This window comes from Miscanthus floridulus, chromosome 14, assembly GCF_019320115.1.
Source record: "Miscanthus floridulus cultivar M001 chromosome 14, ASM1932011v1, whole genome shotgun sequence".
Classification (NCBI taxonomy): domain Eukaryota; kingdom Viridiplantae; phylum Streptophyta; class Magnoliopsida; order Poales; family Poaceae; genus Miscanthus; species Miscanthus floridulus.
The window spans coordinates 48,821,195-48,848,822 of record NC_089593.1 but is presented as its reverse complement, the minus strand read 5'-3'; the positions used below and the strand labels follow the sequence as shown (position 1 = coordinate 48,848,822).

General features: G+C 50.2%; 2 protein-coding genes across 3 annotated transcripts; one reads left to right on the top strand and one right to left on the bottom strand.

Moving 5' to 3' along the window:
* Positions 1-2,135: 2,135 nt before the first annotated feature.
* On the bottom strand, positions 2,136-26,931 carry LOC136502787 (probable Ufm1-specific protease). Of its 2 annotated transcripts, none has more exons than XM_066498031.1 (13): positions 26,671-26,931; positions 26,245-26,592; positions 25,066-25,316; positions 24,667-24,751; positions 23,075-23,241; positions 14,627-14,717; positions 14,377-14,499; positions 14,087-14,134; positions 13,912-13,988; positions 12,604-12,692; positions 11,903-12,014; positions 2,663-2,765; positions 2,136-2,555 (listed from the first exon to the last, which is right to left on the bottom strand). In XM_066498031.1, exons 1-13 carry the CDS (start codon positions 26,870-26,872, stop codon positions 2,326-2,328), a joined length of 1,926 nt encoding a protein of 641 aa, XP_066354128.1. In that variant the 5' UTR covers positions 26,873-26,931; the 3' UTR covers positions 2,136-2,325. The 2 variants fall into 2 exon arrangements, with proteins under 2 accessions (XP_066354128.1, XP_066354129.1); XM_066498032.1 differs by having other exon boundaries at positions 23,075-23,139.
* On the top strand, positions 16,520-17,407 carry LOC136505584 (uncharacterized). Its single transcript, XM_066500745.1, has one exon. The coding sequence runs from the start codon at positions 16,520-16,522 to the stop codon at positions 17,405-17,407; it is 888 nt and encodes a 295-aa protein (XP_066356842.1).
* Positions 26,932-27,628: the final 697 nt, after the last annotated feature.

Below are 27,628 nucleotides of genomic sequence, written 5' to 3'. Positions count from 1 at the left end.
TTTATCCTAGTTTGGACATCGGTGCCCTACGTCTAGCAGCTGATGATCCTTATACTCAAGAGCACCCAAAATCTAAGGGGTTACAACAGAGTGTAAGGGAGAAAGAGAGAGATTTAGGGTGCTGATCCTTGGGATGCCTCGCTGCTGGTGGAGCCTTCCCCCTCGCCAGAAAGGAGAAAGATGACTGGATGCAGTGAAGGAGCTCTCGGTGCCCTCTCTAGGTTGCTCTGCTCTCAGTGCAGAGCATTAGCTAAATGGTGAGGACTCGAATGATCTTCGTGGAATCGTCCTCCCCCTCTTAGGATCCGACCTTCCCCTTATATATCGAGGTAGGTCGGGTACATGGCAGGTTTGGGTAGGAGTTGAGCCTATGATCTACATGCGCCAGGAGTCCTAGTGTGGTCTTGCAGCGGCGCCATGTGGACCATGGTGTTATCTTAGACCTGAAGAAGCTCTGGGCATTGTCCGGCAGCTCTGTTCTGATACGCTGAGTGTCAGGTTGTGTAGGCTTGGACCGGCCTCCAGCAAGGTGCACCTTCTGGAGGCTTCTTGGTGGCGAAGGAGATTGGCTTAAGGGATTGACGCGTGGGTCTGGAAGCACCCGAGCCCCTGAAGCCAGCAGAGGAGTTTGTCTTCTTGTGTCACGCCCCGTGCGTGACCCTGTCGGAGGAGCGATTGACAGAGCTGCGCCAGCGAGGTAGCACTGGGGAGCCCCCCAAGCCTTGGTGGCTCAGGGGCGCACCTTTTCGTGCCTGGGCCATGGCTGGCATCGAAGACTGGGAGGGAGCCAAGGATCGGGTCTAGACCTCCGTCGATCGGGAGCTTGAAGGCTCGGGCAAGCCCTCGAGTCCCGAGCAGAAGTGGCCTGATCCCTTTGTCGGAGGGTACGCCCAAGCAGTACCCAATGGGTATAGCCCCCGAGCCCCAGACAATCCTGGAAGGGTCAGTCGGTTGGGAACATTTGATCCCGAGGCTTAACGTACCCCTATGTTAGGATCTCGTCAACACACCATGGGTTTAGCAAGGATTTGAGGATTCCCAGGCTTATCTATGATATGCTGAGGCGCACCCTTTTTTGCCAAGGGAAGGGAGACTTATATTAAATCTTGGCACAATATATCTTCAAATTATACATGGAAAAATTTAAAATAAAAAATATATAATATTCTATCCAGATCCTTACATCATCTTTTTCCCCAATGGTTTCCCTCGAACGCCGGAAGCCAAAGTGCAGTCCTTATGGCAATCAAAGACTACCCAAGATCCAACACTTCGAAACCAATCCAAAACGTATCTAAATCGCTAAAAGAATATCGATAGTTGCATCAGTCAGGTACGACATAGAATGCATAATCATCACCTCAAGACCTTGATTTTCTCTCCGCGACCATCAGCGATGAGATCGATGACCCAAAGTCGCTGCCCTCATAAGGGCTCCCTAGAAGCACCCCTCTCCATATAGATAAAGGCCACAAATTGGCCACCTGCCAATGAAATCAAGGCTCCTAGAAGCACCTCTCCCCTTGCAGATAAATGATCACAAATTGACCGCCTACCGATGAAACCGACACCTGCAACGGCAAGTCTCGTCGTGACAATCGCCGAAGTTATCACAGGACACACGATCCCGACCAAAAATCATCTGTTTTTGCTCAAAATTTATTTAGAATCAAATTCTAATACACTAGAATACTGGAGAAAAAATGATAGGTCCTCTCTCATTCTTGCCTCTAGAAGACGCAAAGGAGGAGAGGGGCCTAGGCACGGCGGCGGAGCAAGAAGCAAGCAGGTGGCGGCGGCTCTACCCTAGGCGGTGGCAGCGGCTCTTTGCCTTACGTCCGGGAACAAGGACGCTGTTCGCTGGCCATACTACGAGATCATTACTGCAGTGATGACGGGTCAAGGGTTTAAAAGAAATTCCTTTTCTTTTATTTAGAAACCGTTTTCAAACTCAAATTCAAATCATGTTTTGATTTTCAAACCAAAAACAGCATGTATGCACATTCATGTTTCTATTTCCTTATATTTGATTTTATATCTAAAGAAAATTTCCCCTATATTTAATGCACACAAAATTGCATAATTAGATCAAATTAAAACTATTTTCAGAAATCAAAGTTTTAGGGTGTTACAAATTTACTAATCACTACATATTTATAAAAACAATATAAATGTCTCATTAAAAAAACTTTACAAATCGTAACTAACAATCTATGAGGCTTTTTAAAAAATAATATAACATCGACAATCATAAACCTCTATCACAACCATAAACATGCGTGTGCCTCGTAACATGCAGTAGTAACATATTGAACACCATAGATTTCACACCATGTTTGGCCTTTGGGGTAGTAGGAGGTTGTAGAACTTGTCTTTTAAGAAGAAGTTCCGGCCTTTGCTGTCGACAGACTTCTTCCATCCGCACCATCCGCCATTTACGATCTTTTTCAGATCGTCAGTACCAGTGTAGTGCGGATCAAGGATAAGAAATGCAGAGTCGCCACTGGCTTCGTTATAATCAACTCCGATAAGGGTGTAAGCCAAGACTCCACCACCTGGATTTGCCAATTCTATGTCAGATAATATTCACAGAATCAACTGTAGCCATCTTAACATTGTTATAACACGTTCAATATTAGACTCTTTACACAAAAGCACATACCAATCATCACAGGAGTTCCCTGGGTTTCAAAATGCCTGGCAAGTTCTCTGCACTTTTCAGGAAGCTCATCGCCAGATCTCACATTGATAACCTTGCAACTAACCTGCAAGATGCAGTTTCTGCTCAGCAGAAATGGAAGCACGTGGTACGGTACGGACATAATAATACAAGATGTGAACAATGGTAGCTACACTCCCAATCAGGTATGCCCAGGAAGCTCACACAAGAATAGAGTGGATTTGTCCTGCCTAAGGGCACCCACAATGTTGTGTACAAAAAGGGGTATATAAACCAACCAGAGTGGTCCATATACACTACTCCCTCCGTCCCATTGAAAGTGTCGTTTTTTACTTTTATACTTGTTTGACCATTCATCTTCTTCAATTTTTTTATGCAAATAATAAAATAAATAAATCATTATTAAAGTATCTCTAATGATAAAATAAGTCATAACAAAATAAATAATATTTATACAAAATTTTTGAATAAGACGAATGGTCAAACAAGAAGTCTAAAAGTCAAAAACGACACTTTCAATGGGACGGAGGGAGTTTGTGCTAATTTTTAAAGCAGTTCACATGTGCCAGGTCTACAGTAGTCCATATGCTTATGAACCGGCCATGAATAAACAAACTTCCTCCATCTTCCCTCCCCACCACATGGAGTCGATGCTTCCCGTGAACTCGCGAACACCAGATCCGCCTTGGGCTCTTCAAGCTTGTCACGCGCTAGGCCAACGATGATACCTAGCGGCTGGATCACCTCACTGCTGAGGACTGACAGTGAGGTTGGCGTTGAGGCCGCCATAAGTGATCGGTGGGAGGGCCTCAGGATGTCCTGGTGACGATGGATCACCAGTGGGAAGAGGTGATTCGCCACCAGCACCTCACTGCTGGTCCACGCGCGCAATGATGCCACCACCCCAGGCGTCCACATGCAGCAAGGTTACCCCCCCCCAGCCATCTGTGGCCGCCGTGGATGTGTCTAGGCTCAGAGACATCGCCATAGACTGACACGCCATGGACGTCGAGGAGAGATATCATGGTCCTCTCATCTAGATAAAAGACGACCTTCCTCGCCAAAAAAAAGGAAAGAAGAAGATGGGGCGAAGAAAGGCCAATTCTAGGCAGGGAAGACCGATTAAGAGTAGAGATAGGCCGATCCGAGCAGAGGAGGGACAGACAGAGAGACAATGGCACCAAGGAAAGGACAGGGTGTCTAGCGGAGGTGGAGACAATGATGTGGAGTGTTAGACAGGCCTAGTGCTTATATGGTTAGGATAGATTGAGATTGATTGATTGAGTGTTATCTAATAGGCAAGGATCCCCCGCTGGTTCTGTTTCTATAAACCTAGGACATCCTTGCATATATATGTGTAACCTCATAGCCCTGATAATCAATCAACTATCTTGTGCCTTTTTCTCGAAAACGCAGGAGAGTTGCGCTTCATTATATTAAGAAGAAAATACGGGACAAGAACCCAAACACCCATACACACTCTACACACACCAAACTAAAGTTTTAGGTTACATTTTCGCCTGCTAAATATAAAAAGACGACCACAAAACCAACAACTAGGCCACTCTAAGGCAAAAGTGCCGGGGTAGTCAAGGAAGAGAGGCTTCGTGCGCCTGCTATCTCCCAAAGACGCTGTTCCTCGCTGCTAACATTAAGAGCCCTTGCAATGCTAGGAGCAGCTCTGTCAAAAACACAAAGAATTGCGATGAGTCCAAAGAACCCAAGCACCTAGAACAACCAGAGAATTGAGACCTTTCTTTTGCTGTTCCGGGGCAGCATGCCACAATCTGTCCCACCAATCATCGAACACCATATCAGTTGAGGAGCGAATTGCTGCAGCCCAACCTGACATAGCAGGGAATACCAGTATTGCCTTGCAAAGGGACAGGATACTAGAAGATGGTTAATTGTCCCTTGCTCCTGATCGCATAAAGGACAACGTTCCGGACAGAGCAGACCTCGACAGGCAAGACAATCAGCCGTCCAACACCTGTCATGTTCGACTAACCATAAGAAGAACTTGCATTTTCCGGGGGCCCAAGTCTTCCAAATCTGTTCCCAATGTCTAAATAGAATTGATCCTTGAAAGAGATGTTCATATGCAGATTTTGCGGAGTACTGTCCTGAGGGGGATAGGCGCCGAGGAGCGCGAGCGCGCGGACACTGCACGGGCTGAGGCCGCATGTGCACCCCACCCCGCCCCAGCGCCCCCTCCGCCCTCCCTCCACGACGCCGCCTCTTCTCCATGAAGCCACGGTCCTCGCCAACCTCCACTCGCAAGCCGTCGACGTCTAGAATATCCGCACTGTCATGCCGATCGTCCTCGAGCTCTCCTCCAGCCAGTACACCAGGTGGCGCGAGCTGTTCCTCCTCGCCTTGGGGAAGTTCGCCCTCGAGGACCATGTTCTTCGAGACGACCCCGACCCAGCCTTCCCGGACTGGGCGCACATGGACTGCGTGGTCAATTCTTGGCTGTACAGCGCCATTACCCCCTAGCTATCCGACATAGTGCCACGTTCCCGCTTCTCCACCCGCTCAGGTGTGGCTGGCCGTGGAGTCGCAGTTCTTGCGGAACGTGGAACGTGGAGATGCGAGTACCCTCAACGGCAATGGGGAGCGTGGTGGCGTGAGTGCAGGGCAGCGGCACAGCTAGGGCTAGAGAGAGAGAGAGAGAGAGAGAGACACGTGATGGGGGCGGCCCTTGAGGCTACGCAATGATTATTGCCTTGCTTAATTAACTCAAACCAGTTTGGAGGCATATATCCTCTCCTAACAAATCAATCTAGATCCTGATTTCTAGGAATTAAATGGAAATATCTAAAAGGGAAAATATCCCTCCTAGGACGACTGCCCCTATGCCGACACGACCCCTAGCCACTTGCGCGAGTCCAGCGCTAGGTCACGCCGGTCATAACAGCGTAGGTAGGAAGAAAGGGCAGGACTGAGTTCACTAGCTCCAGTCTTCAGCATGAGAGAAAATTTGAAGTGGTTGTAAGTCTTCTTTCAACTTTGTTCATGATGAATCTGATGTGCTCCACTCTTGGCTTGGTGGTGCCCTTTGGCAATCCAAGGTATGTTAAGGGGACCATCGGCAATCCAAGGTATGTGAAGGGGATTCATGTTTGCATCCAAAAACCAGCCAGCTGATGAGCTTTCTCAGGAGAGAGATTTAGAGGCACCAAACAAGACTTTTTATAGTTGACTGTCCCGCAGTCCTTTTAGAGTGAAAAGTTCCATTTGGGAAGCTTTCAAGATGAGAATGGTGTCGTCTGCATACTGGATGTAGTACCCTCATTATATATGCATTTAGGTCGGTTTACTACAGTAACCGACCTGCTACAGTGCTAGCACATCTCAGACACAGCTAGCAACGACTATGTTTTGGCTTATACATATACAAAACCAATTTTGCTCCTTCACTGGCCCTGCTGATTCTACTACTACGGCAGCAGTTAAAATGAAGCCTCTAGAGGACAGTAGCAGATCCTCCCAGCTGTTGGGAGTGCAAGTCTCCAGTAGTCAACCAAATTGCCTTTTTACTCAAGAAAACAAATTATTTATCCAACATAAACCACTCCCCAAAGGTTGCAATCGTTGAAGCATCGCGATTATCAACATTGTAATTGAATTTTGACCAGGACGAATGGTCCCCAAACCTCCTTTGACTACCCATTGCAGCATCACCTCCCCATGGTGTTCGCATGTTTGCGCTCTAGTGCGGTCATCCCTACCCTCATAATCATCCACAATTGTGGTAGAACCTGCAACGATCACTCCTTGTCACCCTACTAATACCAATTGATAGCTACACTGCCTCTCAGCTCGCAGGTATGCCCAGGCAGCTTCATTAACCATTTAGAAAAGTAAGGAGTAAATCACAGGAGCAGATATTTTTGAGGCAGTACATCAGTGTTGTTTGGCCAAGGGCCAGAAATTAAGATCTGCTAACCAAATTCTGGTCTGCTTGTTACGGAGTATTTGTCAAACATTTGTGAGTTTTTGTGTCAAGGGCGTCGAGCCCTAGGGTAGCTGGCCCTCGGCTACGGAGATCGTAGCCTCGGTCCGTCTTCTCCGGCGAGGTTTTGCCCCTCTGCCGTAGGCTTTCGTTGAGAGAGAGAGAGAGATTAGATGGGATAATAATCTTGCTTGCTTAACCAATGTGCGATTACCGGAATATATGGCCACCGGCCTCAACCGATCAGAGCTAAACACTCCTGGAATTTAGGAACTGAAAATAGAAAGCTACACTATCTTTCCTAACTTAGCCACTGGTGGTGGCCTGGCCCTGCGTGTCACCGTGCGCGCTCCCCGCGCGTGCTGCCTGTTCCGCAGCCCTGCGTACGTCGCGGGCCCTCCGGCGCCTGGTGTACATGCGCCCCCACATGACATCTCTCCCCCCCTCGAGGAGCAGCTCGTCCTCGAGCTGGAAGGCCGGATACTTGGCAACGAACGGCTCCACGTCTTCCCATGTAGCCGAGGCAGGCGACTCCCCCTTCCACTGCACAAGGACCTAGCGCACACCTCGTGCCAGGCGCGACCGAACGGCACGTTCCGGCTCTGGAGCGGCAGCACCATGGTGAATGGGCGGCAAAGGCGGTGGAGCATCCGGCGGCGGTCCGTTGAACTTTCTGAGGAGGCCGATGTGGAAGACATCGTGGAGACGGGCCCCAGGAGGAAGAGCCAGGCGGACGGCGACCTCATTGATCAGCTCCGTGATGCGGTAGGGGCCGAAGTACCGAGGCTTGAGCTTGCCGGTGACCGCCTGGGGTAGTGACGCAGCCGCGCGCTGGCATAGACGGAGTAGTGCCCAGTCGCCGACCTGATACGACACGTCGCGGTGCGTCTTGTCGTAGTGCTTCTTCTGTAGCGCCTGAGCCTGTTCAAGGCGATAATGAATATCCGCCAGGAACTCGCGCTCCTCCATGCTCTTGGCGACGGCAGCCACTCGCGTGTCCCCCGGTTCATAAGATCGGATGGATGGTGGGTCACGCCCGTAGACGACGCGGAACAGCGTGTCCCGCAGCGAAGTCTGGTAAGCGGTGTTGAAGACGAACTCCGCCCACGGAAGCCATCGCAGCCACTGGCGCGGTCGATCCCCAGTGAGGCGGCGCAGGTACATGATGATGACGCGGTTGGCGACCTCCGATTGCCCATCCGACTGGGGGTGGAAGGCGGTGGTCATGCGCATGAGCTCGCGCCAGAACGTTGAGGTGAAGACCGGATCACGGTCGGACACCATGGACTGGGGAACGCCGTGTCGACAGACGATGTCGGCAAAGAATGCTTGGGCGACGGACTCGGCGGAGTACGGGTGCGCCAAGGGGATGAAGTGGCAGTACTTGCTGAATCTGTCCACCACCGTCAGGATGACCGACTTGCCCCGAACGCGAGGCAGAGCTTCGACGAAGTCGAGGGCGATGTCCGTCCAGACCCCCTGCGGCACGGGCAACGGAAGGAGGAGCCCGGCTGGGTGCAAGTGCTCCGACTTGTACCGCTGACAAGTGGCGCACGCGCGCACAAAATCCTGCACGAGCTGCTTCATGTTAGGAAAATGAAAGTCGCGGCGCAGTCTGTGCAGCGTGCGCTGGACTCCTTCATGTCCATCCTCATGGACAGCGGCCATGATCTCCTAAACGAGGGGGGACGCCAGGGGAATGTACAGGCGCCCGGCGAACTGCACCATGTTGTCGATGACCGTCCACGGTGCCCTGCGGGAGCCCGCGCGGACTTCGTCCTGGATAGCGACGAGGGCCGGGTCGGTGAGCTGTGCCTGGCGGAGACGTGTGACGAAGTCGAAGCGAGGGGCCGAGAGGGCCAGTATGGACCCTTCGTCCGCCGTGTCACGTCGCGAGAGAGCGTCGGCCACCGCGTTCGCCGTCCCAGGCTTGTACTCGACGGAGAAGTCAAAGCCCAAAAGCTTCCCCACCCAGTGGTGTTGGGGGATCGTCGCGAGCCGCTGATCGAGCAAGTACTTGAGGTTGTAGTGGTCCGTCTTGACGAGGAAGCGGCGGACCCACAGGTACGGACGCCAATGTCGGACGGCGTGGACGAGGCCGATGAGCTCCCGCTCATAAGCGGCGAGGGCGCGATGGCGGGGCGCGACGGGGCGGCTAAAGAACGCAACCGGGTGGCCGTCCTGGACGAGCACCGCGCCGAACCCATGCGACGAGGCGTCGCACTCGACGACGAACATCTTGGCGAAGTCCGGCATGGCGAGGACCGGGCCCGAGGTGACCGCGGACTTGAGCGCGTCGAACGCCGCGGCCGCCGCCTCATTCCAGGAGAAGCCATCCTTTTTTAGGAGGGCTGTGAGCGGCACGGCGATGGTGCCGTAGTTGTGGACGAATTTGCGGTAGTACCCCGCCAAGCCGAGGAAGCCACGCACCGCCCGCGCCGAGCGAGGTACTGGCCAGTCGTGAATGGCCTGCACCTTGGTCGGGTCCATGGCGACGCCTGCCTCAGAGATGACGTGGCCGAGGTACGCGACAGAGGTGACGCCGAAGGCGCACTTGGCGCGCTTGGCGAAGAGCTGGTGTCGCCGAAGCTCAAAGAGGACGACGCGGAGGTGACGAAGATGATCCACCCATGTCTTGCTATAGATCAAAATATCGTCAAAAAAGACAAGTACGAAGCAACGCAGGAACGGCCGGAGTACATCGTTCATGAGGGCTTGGAATGTCGCCGGGGCGTTGCACAGCCCGAACGGCATCACCAAGAACTCGTAGAGGCCGTCGTGGGTGCGGAACGCCGTCTTGTGGACATCTTCCGGCCACATCCGCACCTGATGATACCTAGACCGCAGGTCCAGCTTGGTGAAGAACCGCGCACCGTGGAGCTCGTCGAGGAGTTCGTCAACGACGGGGATGGGGAACGCATCCTTGACGGTGAGTGTGTTCAAGGCCCGATAGTCGACGCAGAATCGCCATGAGCCGTCCGCTTTCTTGACGAGGATGACCGACGAGAACGCCGAGTCGCTACGGCGGACAATGCCCTGCTCGATCATGGCGGCGCAGTGCCGCTCTAGTTCATCCTTGTGGGTCACCGGGTACCAGTACGGGCGGACTGCCACTGGCGGCGCGCCCGACTTGAGGACGATGCCGTGGTCATGGGCGCGCTTGGGGGGCAGTCCCGTGGGCTCGGCGAAGACATCCCCGAAGGAGGCCAGCAGCTCATCGAGGAGGGACTCGCTGGCCGTCGCGGCGTAGAGCCCCGGCGCACTGGGCGTCGACACACCCATCCAGCAGAAGTCGCGCCCATGGCGCGTGAAGGACATGGTGCGCTCGGCGAAGTCCCAGACGATCAGTCCCAGGGTGGCCATCCACCGAGTTCCCAGGACCAGATCGTACCCTGCAAGTGGCATGACAAAGAGATCAACGTGGAAGTCAGTGTTGTCGATGGTGACTGGCGTGTTCCGGATCACGCCAAGGCAGGCGACCTTCTCGCCATTGGCCACGATCGCCGTGAGGCACGGTCGGGGCTGGACAGGCAGCCCAGTACGCAGCGCTGCCGCCTCGGCGATGAAGTTGTGGGTGGAGCCACTGTTGAGGAGCGCGATGAGGGTGGTGGCGCCCAGCGACACCTTGATCTGCATCGTGTCGCAAATCGGCACGCCCGCGACCGCGTGCAAGAAGACCGACGTGTCCGTGCCTGGTGTCGCATCCCCCGCGGCGTCGGCGTCGGCGTCATCTTCTTCCACCACGCTGTCGAGGAGGAACAACCGCTTGCAGACGCGGTTGTGCCCACGGCCGTACTTCTCGTCGTAGTTGTAGCATAGGCCAAGGCGGCGGCGCTCCTCCTGCTCCACCTGTGTCAGCCGCTTGACGGGCCGGCGTTCAACCGTGATCGTGGCCGGCGCGGTCTTGTCGGCCGTGGGTGCCGGCAGAGCGAGGCGCGCCGCTGGTGCTAGAAAAAGAGGGCGATCGCGCTGAGGATCGCGTGGGGGCGCGCGCGTGGCCAACGCGACGTAGCTGTTCCGCAGCTCGATCTTGCGGGCGAGGCTCATGGCCGCCGCCAGCGACTGAGGGTTGTGGATCTCCACGTCGTGGCTCAAGGGAGGCTGGAGCCCCGCCGTGAACAGCTGGACGTGCTGCACTTCGTCCAGGCGGCCGACGTGAGGCAACAGTGCCTGGAACCGGTCCTGGTACTCCTCCACGGTCCCCGTGCGGTGGCACGAGGCGAGCTCGCCAAGGGGGTTGGAGCGGAGGGGCGGATCGTAGCGAAGATGGAGGAGCTCCTTGAAGTGGCGCCAGGAAGGGGTCCCCTCGCCCTGCTGGACTTGGTAGTACCACAACTGGGCGCCATCCTCCAGGTTATAGGATGCCATCCACACCTTCTCTTCCTCCATGATTCGCTGCTGATGAAAATAGGAGTCGCAGCGATTGAGAAAGATCAAAGGGTCAGACTTGCCATCATATCGTGGGAAATCCATCTTCTGGAATTTCGGCGACCGGTCGTTGTGGTGTTTGCCGGAGCCCGGCTAGCTGCCCGAGGAGGACAAGGCGGCGATCGCCTTGGCGTTGGCCTCCGCAGTGGCCTGCAGGGCTGTGACGGCGGCAGCGAGCGACTCCACGGTGGTCTTGAGGTCACCCTGATCACCCATGGCGTGGATGCAGGAGGACGTGGGGGTGGTTGGCGCGGCGGCTGGGGTCGGCAAGGTGGAGCGAGATGGCGAGGATCGTCGGGACCGTGATACCAGGTTGACAAGGGCGTCGAGCCCTAGGGTAGCTGGCCCTCGGCTACGGAGATCGTAGCCTCGGTCCGTCTTCTCCGGCGAGGTTTTGCCCCTCTGCCGTAGGCTTTCGTTGAGAGACAGAGAGAGATTAGATGGGATAATAATCTTGCTTGCTTAACCAATGTGCGATTACCGGAATATATGGCCACCAGCCTCAACCGATCAGAGCTAAACGCTCCTGGAATTTAGGAACTGAAAATAGAAAGCTACGCTATCTTTCCTAACTTAGCCACTGGTGGTGGCCTGGCCCTGCGTGTCACCGTGCGCGCTCCCTGCGTGTGCTGCTTGTTCCGCAGCCCTGCGTACGTCGCGGGCCCTCCGGCGCCTGGTGTACATGCGCCCCCACATGGCATTTTGGCAGTAGATAATGTGACCTTCCTGTTGCTTACATGCCAAACAAGTCTTCATAGCACATAATACATATGAGAAAAGTAAATTAACAGTCCACCAGGTTGAAAAGAATCATGAAGAAAAGAATAGTGAAAACTCACGCCCAGCAGTTTGTCGAGGACAAAGCTTAGCTCAATGGCTCCAATCCACTCACAAGATCCAATAAATGATGAATCCTTGTCACCAATTTCAACAAGAACTTGTTGAATCTCCCTGAATAGGAATGTTGGAGTTGGAACAGCAATATGAATCAAACTGACATCATATATTTCAATAACAGGCAAGAATACAAGATTCCTCTATGTTTCTACTAAAAAGCATTTGTTCAAACTATACATTATATGGTCACGTCAATATTGACAAATAAATTGCAGCGTGACAGTTTGCTGTGCTGAACATTTGTAGCATATGGGAATGGGCATGGAAACATTGCCCTTAGTCCCTTACAAAACGAAGGAACCAAATAATGGTAGAAAGGGATGTTTGATTCACATTGTTGGTAACATCATTAGGACCTTCATGCATGATGCTTTCTTGACACATTGAAATGCAGGTATGTTCATTTTCTGAATTTTCACGGGTGCAGATTGCAAGATGGTGTCTTGTAATAAGGCTTTATATCGATTTACTTAGCACATCCTCCTCTTTATGCAACATGCAGATAGAATTGCACATTTCTAATTGTTTGATACACTAATGCCAGAAAGTCAGAATTATCAACTGACCATAATCCTAGGGTCAGTTTGCAGTCAATATGACCAAGTTATAGTTATTCAAGTCAACAAGGAAAATAGGCACAAACCTGTGAGAAGGAACATCTATTGATGAATATTGTTGCAATCTGTACCAAGAGACAATTGTTTGTAGAGACCGATATGCACATCCCCATCCCTGAAACATTGAAAGAGAACTAAGACTTGCCAACCCAAAAGAGGGAACAACAGTTTAATTTCTACAAAATAGTGAGGAAATTCATAAAAGCCCAATGCTGGGCCTAAAAGGGCAATTTCAGAAAGGAAGTTTTGAAATGCAACATTATAATTTGTAACATGATCATCTCACTGAAGAAATATACACAAGAAATCATAACAGGCATATCCTCTGAATGTATTCTATGGTCAATTAATGATTTTTGTAACAAATATACAAACATCAACAGAAAACTGTATACTGCATTTTATTTATCACTATGTCGAGAGTAAATAAAATAGCAATCAGGATAAACATGAAAAGGTCTACATTGCAATCTGTGTGTGTGTGTGTTTAGTAAGGGTTCTTGCCCTTTTTTCTTAATATAATGGTACGCAACTCTCTTGCGTGTTCGAGTAAAAACTGTATTGTTCTGAACTTTGAAGATATTGAGGAATATCAATCCGTAATAATCATATAAGTGCATGAACTATGCAATTAACACCATCAAACTTTCAATTGAAATTTATTTGCATTAGCAATGTTGTAACTAGAATTTGACCCCGTGGGAGAGAATTTCAGGCTAGGGTTAAAAAAATCCCCTCGTTTGTCCACGCCAAAGCACAGGTCTAAAGCCCGGCTCCGGTCGTGGTTGTTCTCACATGGGCTACGGTGCCACCGTTTATGGGTGGGATAGGGGTTCGGGGGTTTTCTCAACCTGCGTGAGAAGGTCTTCTTCTTAATGCAATGCCCGGGAGCTGTCTTACCCCCTGCGGGTCGAGAATTTGAAAATGCTTATTGTGCAAAGCTTCAAGATAAAATCTTTCTTTGTGCAGCAAGTTCATCACACTTGGGTTCAAAATTTCCAGTAACCAACGTCATATATCGATGGGACTATATGGATCTATGATCATGAAGGTTGGCAAGCAATCACTATATAGGTTGAATAAAACAAACTGCAAAAGCAACCTTAATATATTTTACCACCTAAACATCTACAGGAAACAATCTAGAAGGGAATGACATTTTTTTAATAAAATTGATCTTATGCATTCATCAAGGAAATGATGTAAGATGTAATCCCCCACACACTGAGGTCTGGGGAAGGAAATTTCCAGGCAGACCTACAAATTATCATATCCATCTAAACAAACACTGAAGAAACAATTTAAAATTAGATTGGCTGTCTGCATCACATTACATTGTCATCAATACCATCGTGAAGGTAATGATAATACTCATACGAACCATCAATCAAAGACATAACACCTCCAGATACTGCAATAAACATAAAACTTTACGTCACTATCTCCTTCAAGAATACATTCACCAAATTTCTTATTTTGCTTAAAGCAAGAAATAGAGATACAACTAACCACCACTAGATGGAATTTCTCTGTGGACATCTCGAAGCAGCGAAGAACCTGAATGTGAAAACATAACGAAAGCCTTAACTAGCACAGTATTACATATACAAAGATAAGTTATTATCTTCATGTTAGATGATGTTATTAGCTTCTCACATAGTATAATATGATATTTTGCAGTTTTTATATATATTATACTCTGAAACAAATTTGCACAAAGTTACTGCAAGATCCCACATGTAATTCAGGGGTAAAACATAGTAATGTAGTATATGTTGCAACATATGCATGATGACTACCACTTCTTGGCATGCTTTTCTTCCTCTTTCCCGTGCCACCAAAAGTCAATGCATTAGAAATTCGCAACAAAGGCCGATCTAAGGGAAGTCCTAGCCTTATATGCAGTTCTTTTCTCAGCTCACCTGTAAATAATAAGGGATATTTTTAGGTATAGAGATATAGAGACAGTATTAAGGCCCCATATTCACTCCCATGCTTCATGAAATCATGAAAGAAATATGAACTTTCCAGAAATAGAATTTTTCATACTTTGCCTCTCCTCGATCTCACCATATCTTGTATTGTATATCGCTGTTACCGGAACATGCAAACCAGAAGGAATGAAATGGAATGGACAAAGCTGCAAACAAAGTCAAGCAGCGTTTGAGAAAACATTCTAATAAGAAATTAAAGCATTTAATGATCATGTTTATAATGAATGACACACTAAAAGAATCAGTGTTAATGATTAAGAGAACTTGATTTCACTTGTATGCGTTGAAAGAGAAATATGCAACCAAGAAAATACCAAACATCAATTGCTCAATTGCCCACACAGATTGAAAATAGTATGTTTTACTTCCTTTTTTATTTAGAAGTAATTAAAGTCCAATCCATAAAACAACAATACACTGAGAATCAAATTCAGAAGGCCTAGAATGAACATGTGTGCCAATGATTATCAAGGGTGGCGATATGAATGAGTTCTTGACTTCTTGTACGTTGTAAATGACATGGTGACGCAATGGTCATTGGTCATAGTCACATTTAACATAAAAGAACCAGAAAAAATACATAGTTCAGAAATGAACCAAGCATGGTCAAAATTTCAGCATGTCATTGCGGTATTGTTAAGTGGAGAATGTTATTCAACAATCCCACCTTTCATAAAATTTCCTGATTAAGTCAGTTATCCTATATGTAATTCTCATTGAACTTGCTGATTGGCCTATGCTGGATATGTAGCATATCTATAGACATGATAGCATCTTGGTAAAATCTATTTTTAGTCTTTTTAGGTTTACTGTATGCACATATGCATATTTACCATGTCTTATTCTTATGTGTACACATATATTGATACGTGGATCCTATCAGGATGCTTGCCGAAGTCTGCTAGATTGGGCATCCTGGTTCACGCACACTCAATATTTATCGACCTAATTTCCATTGAATGTAGCATCTCCAGTTACCACTTCCATTTTGTTTGAGTTCTTCCTTTCCTCTATCATCACTTCAATCTTTGTGTATATGTGCCTTTTGGTTCCAGCCTTGCTCATAATTCATTATTTCTGTAGATATATCAATACATGTGATGCTGTTAGAATTAATTACCTCTTAGCTGTAATCTCTTAGTCCTATGCGCCACCTCCAGGCTGGCCAGGCCCTTTGGGCTCTCCCTGCTCTCCTATATATACGTGTAACTCCTCCTGTAATCTGATTAAGTAATCCAAGCCTATTGCCCTTCCTCTATTATGGTATCAGACTAACTTACGATTCCTTTGCTTCCGCTATTCCCGGTGCCCGCCTCGAGCCGCGCCCGCTCCTTCACCCACGACCCTTCCCTGCCGCCGGCGTGCCCGGAGCTGCCCCCGTCGACGCGCTTGGTGCCGCCCCAGCCGCGCACCCATGGCCACTTCGACCTCCGGCGCCTCCGCCGCGGCTACCGCTATCAAGCTTCGTGATGAAGCTCTCGCCGCCGCCCAGAAGATGGAGGAGGAGGCCGCCTCCCTGCACTCCACCAACACCGAACGCAGCCAGCAGCTTCAAACGGAGGCCGACCTCCTCAAGTCCGCTGCTGCCGCTTAGGATCGCGTTCGTGCCGCCGCTGACGCCCTCGAGAAGGAGCGCGCGCAGGCCGATGCCCTGGAACAGCAGGCCGCTGCCCTCCGGGACCGTCTCCGCACGGACTCCCTCCACGACGACGACTCTCAGGACGGCGACGATCACTCCATCTCCTCCAACGCCGCGGCCATCGCTTATCTGCACAGCCAGGCTGCCGCTGTCCAGAACATCAAGAACTTGATTCCGATCGTTCTGGACCTCCAGTCCTCCAACTACTCCAGGTGGCGCGGCTACGTCCTCCTCATCCCCGGCCGCTTCGTGTTGAAGGACCACGTCCTCAGTGACGCCTCCGGCTTCAATGATCCAGCGTGGTCCCGCATGGACTACGTGGTCGTCTCCTGGATCTTCAACACCATCTCCACCGACCTTCTGGACATCATCCACGAGCGTGACGGCATCTCCGCTCGGGCAGTGTGGCTCGGCATTGAACATCAGTTCCTGAACAATCGCGAGTCACGCGCCATGCTCCTCGACGCTGAGTTCCGCACCCTCTCCCAGGGCGCCCTCTCCATCGACGACTACTGCCGCAAGATGAAGGGCAAGGCTGATGCCCTTGCCGATCTTGGCGAGCCCGTCCATGACCGTACTTTGGTGCTGAACATACTGCGAGGCCTCAATGAGCGCTTCCAGTTCATGTCGCAGTTCATCACGCGCCAGAAGTCGTTCCCCTCCTTTGCGGACGTCCGCGCCGACCTGCGCCTGGCCGAGCTCAACATGGCACCTCCCTTGGCACCTCCATCGGCTCTCGTCGTCTCTTCGTCCAGCAAGCCACCTGCATCCCAGCCGGCCTCTGGGTCTGCAACCCCGCGTCCTCAACAGAACGCCGGAGGGGCCTCGTCTGGTAGTGGCCATGGCCGGCGTCGTCGTGGCGGCCGTGGCCAAGGCGGCTCGAACAGTGACTCACCAGGTGGTTCCCAATGGCCCTCCCTCCTCAACCCGTGGACTGGGTCCATCCACATGTGGCCCGGGTCCACTCCCGGTGGCCCTCGCGGTCCACCTCCCCGCACCGGCCCGCCTCCGTCGCAGCAGCTACAGCACCACCAACAATGTCACCCGCACCCTGCTCTTCCAAGCGTCCATGCCCCCCACCTACTGGGCCGATGCACTTGCTACTGCCACCCACCTCATAAATCGCCTCCCCACCAAAACGCTGAACATGAGCACTCCCTTCTTCGCACTCTATGGCACTCACCCTTCCTATCATGACCTCCGGGCCTTCGGGTGCACCTGCTACCCGAATCTCACCGCTACCACTCCTCAAAAACTTGCCCCGCGCTCTTCTTTATGCGTTTTCATTGGCTACTCTCCCGATCACAAGGGTTACAGGTACCTCGACCTCGCCACAAACCGTGTCATCATCTCACCACGTTGTTTTCGACGAAACGTTCCCTTTCTCACTTCGCCGGCCCTCACCGCCTACACACGAACTGGATTTTCAAACTGATGACGACCCTCCGTCAGTCCCTTTTCTCCCTGCAGGTACACTTGGAGTCGCTGCCACCCTGCCAGCGCCTGCACCTCTGCGGGCCCCCTCCCAACCGGTGTCTTCAATCACCCCGGCGCCGGGAGTGGGCACACCGGCATCCAGGTCGCCTCCACCGGGCTTCACCATACCCAGACCAATGGGCACCTCGGTGCCCACTCCGAGCACACCAGTGTCCCGGTCTCCTCCACCCGGCTTCACCGCGCCCATGGCGCCCCCTCCACAGGCGCCCGCTGTATAGGCATCCACGGCGCCCATGGCGCCCCCTATACAGGCGCCCACGGCTTCCTCCTTCAGCAAGCCGCCCGTCGTCCACGTCTACACTCGGCGTGCCCCTGCACCCAGCTCGCCACCTGAGTCCCCGGCTGGGGCTCCTCCTCGACGCTCCGGCATGATTCCCTCTCCACCGAGCTACGTCAAGAGTGGTCCTCCACTGCCAACAGGAGCCGTCTCCATCCCGCCAATCGCCAACTCTCATGGCATGGTGACCCGCGGGAAGTCCGGATACAGGCAGCCTCGCCTTGCTCTACACACCGAGGCTCTGTCCCCACTGCCGCGTTCCTGTCATGACGCTCTTGCTAATCCGCAGTGGCGTCGGGCCATGGAAGAAGAATTTACTGCCCTCTTGGACAACCACACTTGGGATCTCATTCCTCGGCCTGCCAAGGCAAATGTGGTCATCGGAAAATGGATCTTCAAACACAAGTTTCATGCTGATGGCTCCTTGGACAGATACAAGGCTCGTTGGGTGCTCCGTGAGTTCACACAGCGCCCCGGAGTTGATTACGATGAGACTTTCAGTCCCGTCGTCAAGCCCGCTACTGTTCGCACCGTCCTCACTTTGGCTCACTCTCGGGATTGGCCCATCCATCAACTTAATGTGAAGAACGCCTTCCTCCACGGGACTTTGTCAGAAACAGTGTATTGCTCTCAACCCATTGGCTTTGCTGATCCTGCTCTTCCTGGACACGTCTGCAAGCTCAACAGATCCCTCTACGGCTTAAAGCAGGCACCGCGAGCATGGTACAGCCGGTTTGCCTCTTTTCTGCTCTCACTGGGTTTCACTGAAGCCAAGTCAGACACCTCTCTCTTCATATATTGCCGTGGCACCGCGACAGTCTACTTGCTTCTATATGTGGACGATATTGTCCTTACAGCCTCCTCTGAGCAGCTCCTACACCGTGTGATTGATGCACTGAAGGAATTTGCCATGACTGATCTCGGTCCCCTGCACCACTTTCTCGGCGTGGCAGTTCAGCGACACAGGGATACTCTCTCTCTCACAACGTCAGTACACTCTGGACATTCTCACACGACACGGCATGAGCGACTATAAACCATGCTCTACCCCTGTCGACACTTGTGCCAAAGTGTCTGCTGATGTCGGCCCTTCTGTTGATGATCCTACAGCCTACCGTAGCCTTGTGGGAGCTCTTCAGTACCTGACCTTCACCCGGCCTGACATTGCATACGCCGTCCAACAAGTCTGCCTACACATGCATGATCCTCGGGAAGTTCATCTTGTTGCTGCCAAGCGGATTCTTCGCTACCTTTAGGGCACTATCGGTCATGGTCTGGTCATTCCCAGATCTGCTCCAACTCAGCTCGTCGTGTACACCGACGCCGACTGGGCCGGCTGCCCGGACACCCGCCGTTCCACCTCAGGCTATGCTGTCTTCCTCGGAGGCAGCCTTGTTTCCTGGTCGTCTAAGCGCCAACCCAACGTTTCTCGGTCAAGCGCCGAGGCCGAGTACCGTGCCGTTGCCAACGGTGTCGCTGAAGCCTCATGGCTGCGGCAGCTTCTACAGGAGCTTCACCATCCTCTGGATTCTGCTTGCCTCGTCTACTGCGACAACGTCAGCGCCGTCTACCTCTCCACCAACCCCGCTCAGCATCAGCGCACCAAGCACGTGGAAATCGACCTCCACTTCGTCCGGGAACGGGTCGCCATTGGAGCCGTCCGTGTTCTTCATGTTCCCACCACGTCGCAGTTCGCCGATGTCTTCACCAAGGGGCTTCCTTCTTCTGTATTTATGGATTTCCGCTCCAGTCTGAACGTTCGCTCTAACGACGTTCCGACTGCGGGGGGGTGTTAGAATTAATTACCTCTTAGCTGTAATCTCTTAGTCCTATGCGCCACCTCCAGGCTGGCCAGGCCCTTTGGGCTCTCCCTGCTCTCCTATATATACGTGTAACTCCTGTAATCTGATTAAGTAATCCAAGCCTATTGCCCTTCCTCTATTAGATGCATTGGTGTTTCTAGATAAGAAATTAGATATCAATATGATTAAGAAAATAATAGTCTCCTTAAAACATGAATAAAATTTGCTCCCAAAATTAGTCATGCAGGGTAGTGAAAGGAGTTGACTCTTCTTAGAAAACTTGCATTAAGTTATATAATATATATTTATCCATCTCATCTCAATGCCGTGATACTATTTTTTTAAAACTAACCATATCCCTGCAATGTGACCGACAGCCTCATCACAGTTTTTTTGTCTTCTTTTATTTTATGCCTCATCGCTGTTTTAGTAGTTGCTCAGCTTCCTCAAATGGTGACCACATCCTATGATCCTCCCTTCCAGATGACAATGATAGCATTGGGTGTACTATATCAAACACTGACCTCAATTCCAATGATTTAGGCAGCTTCTTCCCTAGCTTGGAGCTATGAGTCTAGCAGTGATGGCTTGTCCAGTCGAAGTTGGAAGCTCTGTTACCAACCATTGTGATCAAGAGAAGCTCAAGAGCAACTGCCACTTCCCTTAAAAAATATAGCTAAACTATGTGCTCCTGTGACCGTGACTAGGGGCTCTTGGTGGATTTCAACTGTAGCCTACCCCAACTTGCTTGGGACTGAAAGGCTATGTTGTTGTTATGTGCTCCTGTGACACGTGTACTAATCAACGTAACTAGATCTATGTGTAATACACTATATTCTGCCATCTCTAGAAACTATGTGTCCTTCACATTGGAACTTTATGTCAGCTACGCTAAGACTGGTATTTTTTGTACTTCTGTTTGGTATGTCACTGTCCATAAACAATTGTGCTTTTCTAAAAAAAAAATTGTGGTGTTAGCAGGCTCCCAAAAATGCCACTAAGCGCACTGAAGCTACGCAGGGGGTCACCGCGTCGCTTTGGGCCATAAGCACTCATCCTTGCTTGCTAGGACCTACAGCCACATGAAACGACTGCAATCGTCCACTAGCAGCTAGAAGTAGCGCCCTATCACATCCTCGATGGAGAGCGTCAATAGGTCGATCATCGTCTCAATGGAGAGCACGATCTGCGTGCACTTGGCGGGCACCACTAGGTAATTGGCGACAACCTCATCGCCAATGATGACACCAAGCACCGCGAGCTAGTTGACCAGCGACTGCAACCGCAGCGTGAACTCCTCCACCGCCTCACCATCGCGGAATGCCAGCACCTCGTACTCCCGCCGAAGCTGTTGCGCCTTCGCCTTCTTTACACAGGCCTTCTTTACGCAGTCCGAGCCGACACGCATGGCCTTGAGGGCGTCCCAAGCAAGCTTCGCGGAGTCCTTGCTTCCTAGTGACTCCACATACTCCGACGGCACGGCCTTGAGGATCGTCTCCATGGCCGCGCAGTCTTCCTCTTCTTCAATGCCGACGTTGATGACGCACCAAAGCTTCCTTGCCTTCAGCATCACCTTCATCAACACCGCCCACTCGTCGTAGTTGGTGCAGGTGAGGACTAGCCAGTTTGCGCCGCCCACCTCACCACAATCTCCTGTCGCTGCAGTGACCAGGACTGCCGCGGCGAGGAGGCGGGTGGAGTCCTATCCCCACTACCACTCGCACCACTCAGCATCGCCGGCAATCACCGTGGCTTTGAAACCACTTGTTGGGATCCGACTGACCTGCACAGATGAGTAACACCTCAACACACACACACAACACCCTCGACTGGAGGTAGAAGAAGGGGGTGAGCACAGATACAGCACACACACAAAGTGCAGCAACTGAAACTACTCTCTCCATTCTATTCCTTGGTGTATATACAAATAGAGGTTGTAGTTCACCAACTACAGAGGTACACTAGTACCTGTACCTTAGCTTACATCAGCCATGACTAAGTGGCCTATTGCCATACTTGTACAGTAGTGGGGACAGATAGATGGACAGCAAGGAAATGACCTATTGCCAACTTCCTGTTGCAGCAAAACACCAAGAGAGTGCAGCAGGTTATCTTGCACAGAATAAACTTATAGAAGATAAACCGAGCTAGGAGAAACTAGAATTAAGAGGGCAGCAGCCAGGGGAGGAACCTGGGCGACGCCCAACACTAAAGGAAGCACATACATTTCCCAGGAGGCTGCCAGCAAGCAGTAAAGACAGCAGTAGAGGCTGCCATTAAGCAGCAAAGACAGCAATGAACGTATTAATGATGCATAGGGAGCATTGCTAACAGCCACTTCCATTTGCCAATTTATGGTTACACCACATATGCATGGTTGATCAGCCATCTAGGCACATAGACAGACTAAATGTCCGACTAGTCGACCAGGACCAACTAATTGACCCCGAAGTGGTACGAGTAGCCTCAATCATACAATCAGATAACATTGACGGGTGGCGGGTATGGGCACGGGTTTGAGAAGACAGGTCTATATTAGAGAGAGCGCTCACCTTTCTTTCTTTTTTCAGTTTCTCCATATAAAGAAGCAGGCAGGCATCTTTAGTAATGGCCCTGACTAGGTCGTAAGAGAACTACTTGAGCTCTAATGCTCTGATCCTCCTATATAGGACTATAAAACAAAGAAGACCATGATTGCCCCTTTTAACTTGTTCTCTCAATAGTCATAGTGCTTAGTGCGGGTGCCTGTAGGCTCCACCGGTGGGTAATGTGTCTGTTGCCATCCCTAGGTTCTAATGTACATGGCGTGTTTGTAAATATACTTCTCTAGGATACCTACTAGCATTTCCTTGTTTTTTTCCCTTTCTTAATGAAATGACACAAAAATCTCCTACATCATTCGAGAACAAAATTATCTTCACAATATGCGGTGACAAGCGGTAGAGTCTTACCGCCTATGAACAGAAGGTCCCGGGTTCGAGTCGCGGTCTCCTCACATTGCACAGGCGAGGGTAAGGCTTGCTACTGACACCCTTCCCCAGACCCCGCACAGAGCGGGAGCTCTCTGCACTGGGTACGCCCTTTTTAATATGCGGTGACAAAGCTTTTAAACTCCAAAACATGCAGCAACTTCAATATCTAAAGATCTTGTGTTTTTTATCCGACCTAGGTTTCAAGTAATTTGTAACAGCCAAAGCCATATGTGGTTCTACAAAGATATCTATGCTCCATGTGTATGTGCTGCTTCAGTAAAGGAATTAATCAATTGTGACATTAAGCAACACATACCTGTACTTGTTCAGTTATCTCTGAAGCAATAATCCTCTTCATTACAATCATCTGATCAGCTAATCCTGGAATAACAAATTCAGATACAGCAGCCGCCACAGAAAAATCTATTGATGTGTAGCATAGTATATCTAGCTTCAAGATGATTACTCTGAGGCTGGCAGGTGCTGAGGCTCAAAAAAAGAAAAGAAGGTATTTTCAGCAACATGAGGACACAAATTACCACACTTAAAGTGGAAAGAGAAAAGAACTAGGATGGAATCAAGAAAATTGACAAGCAAACTTCTGTTAATACATGTTTGGATCCTATGAATTGGGATGAATTGAAATTACTTTCTTGGGCGATCTTGTTTGGATGAACTAAGAATCGGAAAGCAAACATTCTGCCCAGGAAAGTAATTGAAATTACTTTCTTGGGCAACCAGAAACAGCAGCCTACTTAAAACTCACGGGCTAAAAACGAGAAATACAATTCCAGACTACCCCTCATCTCTCTCCCGACTCCTCCCGAGAGCCGCCGCCCCCTCGACTCATCGCTCGCATCTTCAACCGAGTTAATTCTCCTTGGCTGTGGCCAGGCTCGTCATCGCGCTGGCACAGCGGGGCAGACCCGGAGCCACACGCCGCTGCCGCTGCAGCAGCGCGCCCCCTCAACTCAGCGCATCAACTCATCGCTTGCAGCTTCACACCGAAGTCCTCCTCAGATGCAGCCAGGCTCGTCATCGCACCGTCATGGCAGCGCAGACCCGAAGTCACGACGCCATGTGCCCGCACCACCCAGCACCGACGAGCCCCAGCAGCCAGCACCCAATGACTGCAAATCCTTCTTGAATCTCGACTACTACTCCATCTCTCTCTCTCTCACTGCTCGACACAGATTGCTGGCATGTGCTCTATCTCTCTCCCTCTCTCACGTGCGTGGATTCTCTAGAAGGAGGTGGCAGGGCCAGGTGGAGGTGGCATGGGAAGGAGGCAATCACAGCAACTTAGACACAACAGTGCCATGGCCAGGGGCGGATCCAGAACGGGGCTGCGCCCCGGGCTGAGCTACTGATTCACGTTCAAAACAGTCTGATCTTGCTTCCTAGGCCTCCTTTTGTCTAATTAAGATCATAGTTTTTTAGGCTAAACACCACATATGTTACAGGGGCTACATGGACTCGCCCCGGGCTGCAGCCCGGGCAGCCCGGGCCCTGGATCCGCCCCTGGCCATGGCCGTGGCCGCTGGCTGGTCCAAGGTGTCATCGTCCACAGGGCTGGGTACGTGTGTTGCGGGAGACAAAACAGATAAGGGGTTTGATGATTTCCACGTTTTCTTATCCAAACAGCTTTTGTAATTTAATTCTTGGAAATAAATTATGCATACATCCAAACAAGAATGTTATTTCTAATTAAATTCTGGTCAATTCAATTTCCATGAAAGCAATTGCTGGAATCCTATTACTTGAATCAGATTCAATTCATAGGATTCAAACAGGTCCTTACATAATTTCGCTAAGAAAGAAAATGTATGTCTGCTGGTAATATTTAAAGCACTATGGTGAAAAAGTCAACTTTGAGAAGCAGAATTTTAACACGGGTAACATAATTACCAGGAAAATACTCTACCACAGGGGTAGTACCAGGCTTCAAGCTACTCGCTGATTGGTTGACAGTTATTGCAATTGCATCTGCATCCTAGCAAACAGAAATTGTAGAAATTTTTTACCCAAGATATCATGTGATACAGAAGTATGCATGGAAACAGCACTCTGCATGCATTTATCCAACTATAGAACTCCAGAAAAGAAATGGCACCTCATTAGCAGCTGGCTTTCATATATTTTACATTGACACACAACCCCTCAGTTCAATTTATAACAAATCTTCATGAACAACAATTATACTCAATTTTGATGCTCATACAAGAAAGATAAGCGAGCCAATTCAATAATAACTACAGTCCTCAAAAAATAACTTTAAAAAACATGTTTGGTTGAGTATCAGCTTACCTCTCTTGTCAATGAGAGGTTGTGCCTCTTTTCTGTGAAGAATTCTGAACAAGATACAATACTTGTGGTACAATTGTTCGTTCTTGAGTTTCCATGTGTATGTGAATCAAAGCTTAAATCATCACCACGCAAGATAATAGAAAGATGTGATTCACTAGATGTAATTGGCCCCTCAACTAAATATGATACATGAGGATCTCTGAGTTTAGCAACTGTAGATTCAAGAAGTGAAGAAAACCGTTCTTCGATGCCTTCAAAAAAGTAACACAAAACAAAGTTATCTCATTCCCTTCAGAAGCAGATAGTTGGCACCTAACTACCCGATACAATTGTTTATATCATAAAAAGAGAAAAAAACAGATTTCATATAAACAACTAGTGCAGTCAGACATGATTATGCACAGTCAAACCTTTTTGTTCTTCGCAAATTACAACTTTAAAAATTATACTGGTGTTAGTTGTAGCTGTATGTTCTTCCACCTTCACCTCTAAAGGATATTCTGTGAATGGATCTACAACTGCACGTACATGCATACTCTATGTGCAAGTTAGAAATTAGTAACAAATTTGCTCATGATAAATAGGTTCACAGACACAGTTCGCCATTTTAATATTTGATTAATTTGAATTGTTATATTAGCTCCCTGATTTGATGCAAAATTTTAGTTTCAGTTAGAACAAGAAGGAAGAGGCGATCCACCTCTTCATGTATGTTGTTACAATCATATTATTTGGTTTTAGATTCTAGATTCTCTATATGTTTATTGAATATCTATGGCAATGCACAGGCTCTCTAATAGCTTCTTTCATGATTGAATATTTGACAGGCTTAAGAAATCACATAGTTGAAACAAAAACCCTCCAGCTATGCAAGATGTAGTAACTTGCCACCTTATCCAACCAATTATTAGCTTCACACAGATCATAGGGTGGGTACTGAAATGAGAATTGCTAAGAACAATAATTTTTTTCTAAGCACATACTAAGGTAGAAGCAAGCAGTATCCTAACACAATATATAATAATCCAAAAAATTGAAACAGTTGCAACAAAAAGAATTCGCAGAACTCCAAGTTCTTCAAATAGATGTCAAGACACATCATATCATGATTGATTCAACTTTTGCCCATTCATTTGTACAGTAAATGATTAAATAGGCAGGTAAGCTTCGAGCATTTACCAGAATTCACATCAGGCCTAAGATAGAGTGGAAGCTTCAGCGGCAGTTCGCAGCGCAGGAGGCATCCCTTCTCCCACAACAACCTCCCCGGCTCATCCTCCCATGTAACCACAGACCCTTCCACCGAGTCCGTCCCTGCGCTCTCTGATACAACAAATCGAATATCCCCAGTGGCTGCATCCATGTGGCCTCCGACCAAGCCACGGCTCGTCGCCACACCAAACAGCAGCTCCCTCAGCGCCCGAGCCTGCTCCAGTGCGCGAGTGACGTCCACATCAGAACCCCCTCCCCCCACGAGCAGTGCCCCGATGATGTCGAAACCCCGCGGCAGCAACCCCCGGATTTCGTCTGCGTGGGGCATAGAAGTATAGGGAGATCGTCAGGCGGAACCATGAGTGGTTGAGAGAGTGGGTTGGTGAGACTTGCCTGCTTCCCTGGGGAGATCAGGGGCGGCGTGGTCACCGTGAGTGGGACGTAAGACAGCAGCGACGGTGAAGGGAGGGAGGACGCGAGGTGCACCGACGAGCCAGCGCAGCAAGGAGTGCGAGGGCGGGGAGAGTACGGATATCTTAGGGCAGAGGAAGCGCAGGGCTGGGCGGCCGCGCGAACCGGCGACGGAGGCGTCCATCGGCGGCGGTTCTGTTAGGGCAGGTACAAAAGTACAATACTGGCGAGGGAGAGTGTTTTGGACGGCTCCGCATTAGGAGCTTAAAAAAAAAGCTAAGGGCATGCTTGGAATGCGGGGTTTTTTTCCTATTCCTGCGTTTTTCTTGTGAAATTGAACTGATTTTGTGAAATTCCTGTGTGAATCCTGTGAAATTCCTGCGTTCCCAACAGACCCTAAATTATTTTTAAGGAACACCCATAGGGATTGGAGAGATATCCGCTTAACACTCCTAGGCATAAAACCTAGGTATTTAACACGTTAAATTTGTCTAAACCAGTCAATTAACCCTCTATGATGGTTTTCCCAGATGATTTTGCACACGTGGGCAGTCCAGCCTGGACAACGTGGACACGCTAGACATGCTGGCCCTTGGCCCCGCTCGTCAGGTGTATGTGGCGCATAACAGATGAAAACCGTCTCCGTTCCAGTCAACGAGGCCAGCATTGCCTACGCCTCGGCCAAATCCCCAGCGACGCCGCCCTATTAGGGTGCCCTCGTCGGCCACGTGGCCCGACCCCCTCAGCGCGCCACCGGCCCCTCAACAACGTGTGCCCGCCTCCGCCCATCTCGACCGTGGCGAGGTCTCGGCCACGGCAGTGCGGCCCCGCATCGCTCTAGCGAGCACCTGCAGAGGCGGGGTTGGGAGACCGAAGTAGGTAGACTGAAGGAGAGCGGCGCATTCCTCTACTCCCATGGCGGAATCGAGTGCCATGTCTT

Coding starts and splice junctions, on each gene's coding strand:
- LOC136505584 (XM_066500745.1), top strand. CDS start 16,520: ATGGACTACGTGGTCGTCTCCTGGATCTTCAACACCATCTCCACCGAC.
- LOC136502787 (XM_066498031.1), bottom strand. CDS start 26,872: ATGGACGCCTCCGTCGCCGGTTCGCGCGGCCGCCCAGCCCTGCGCTTC. Junction 25,317..26,244: donor TAGGCCTGATGTGAATTCTG/GTAAATGCTCGA, acceptor ACTTTTTTGAAG/GCATCGAAGAACGGTTTTCT. Junction 23,242..24,666: donor TGTGGTAGAGTATTTTCCTG/GTAATTATGTTA, acceptor TTTGAGCCTCAG/CACCTGCCAGCCTCAGAGTA.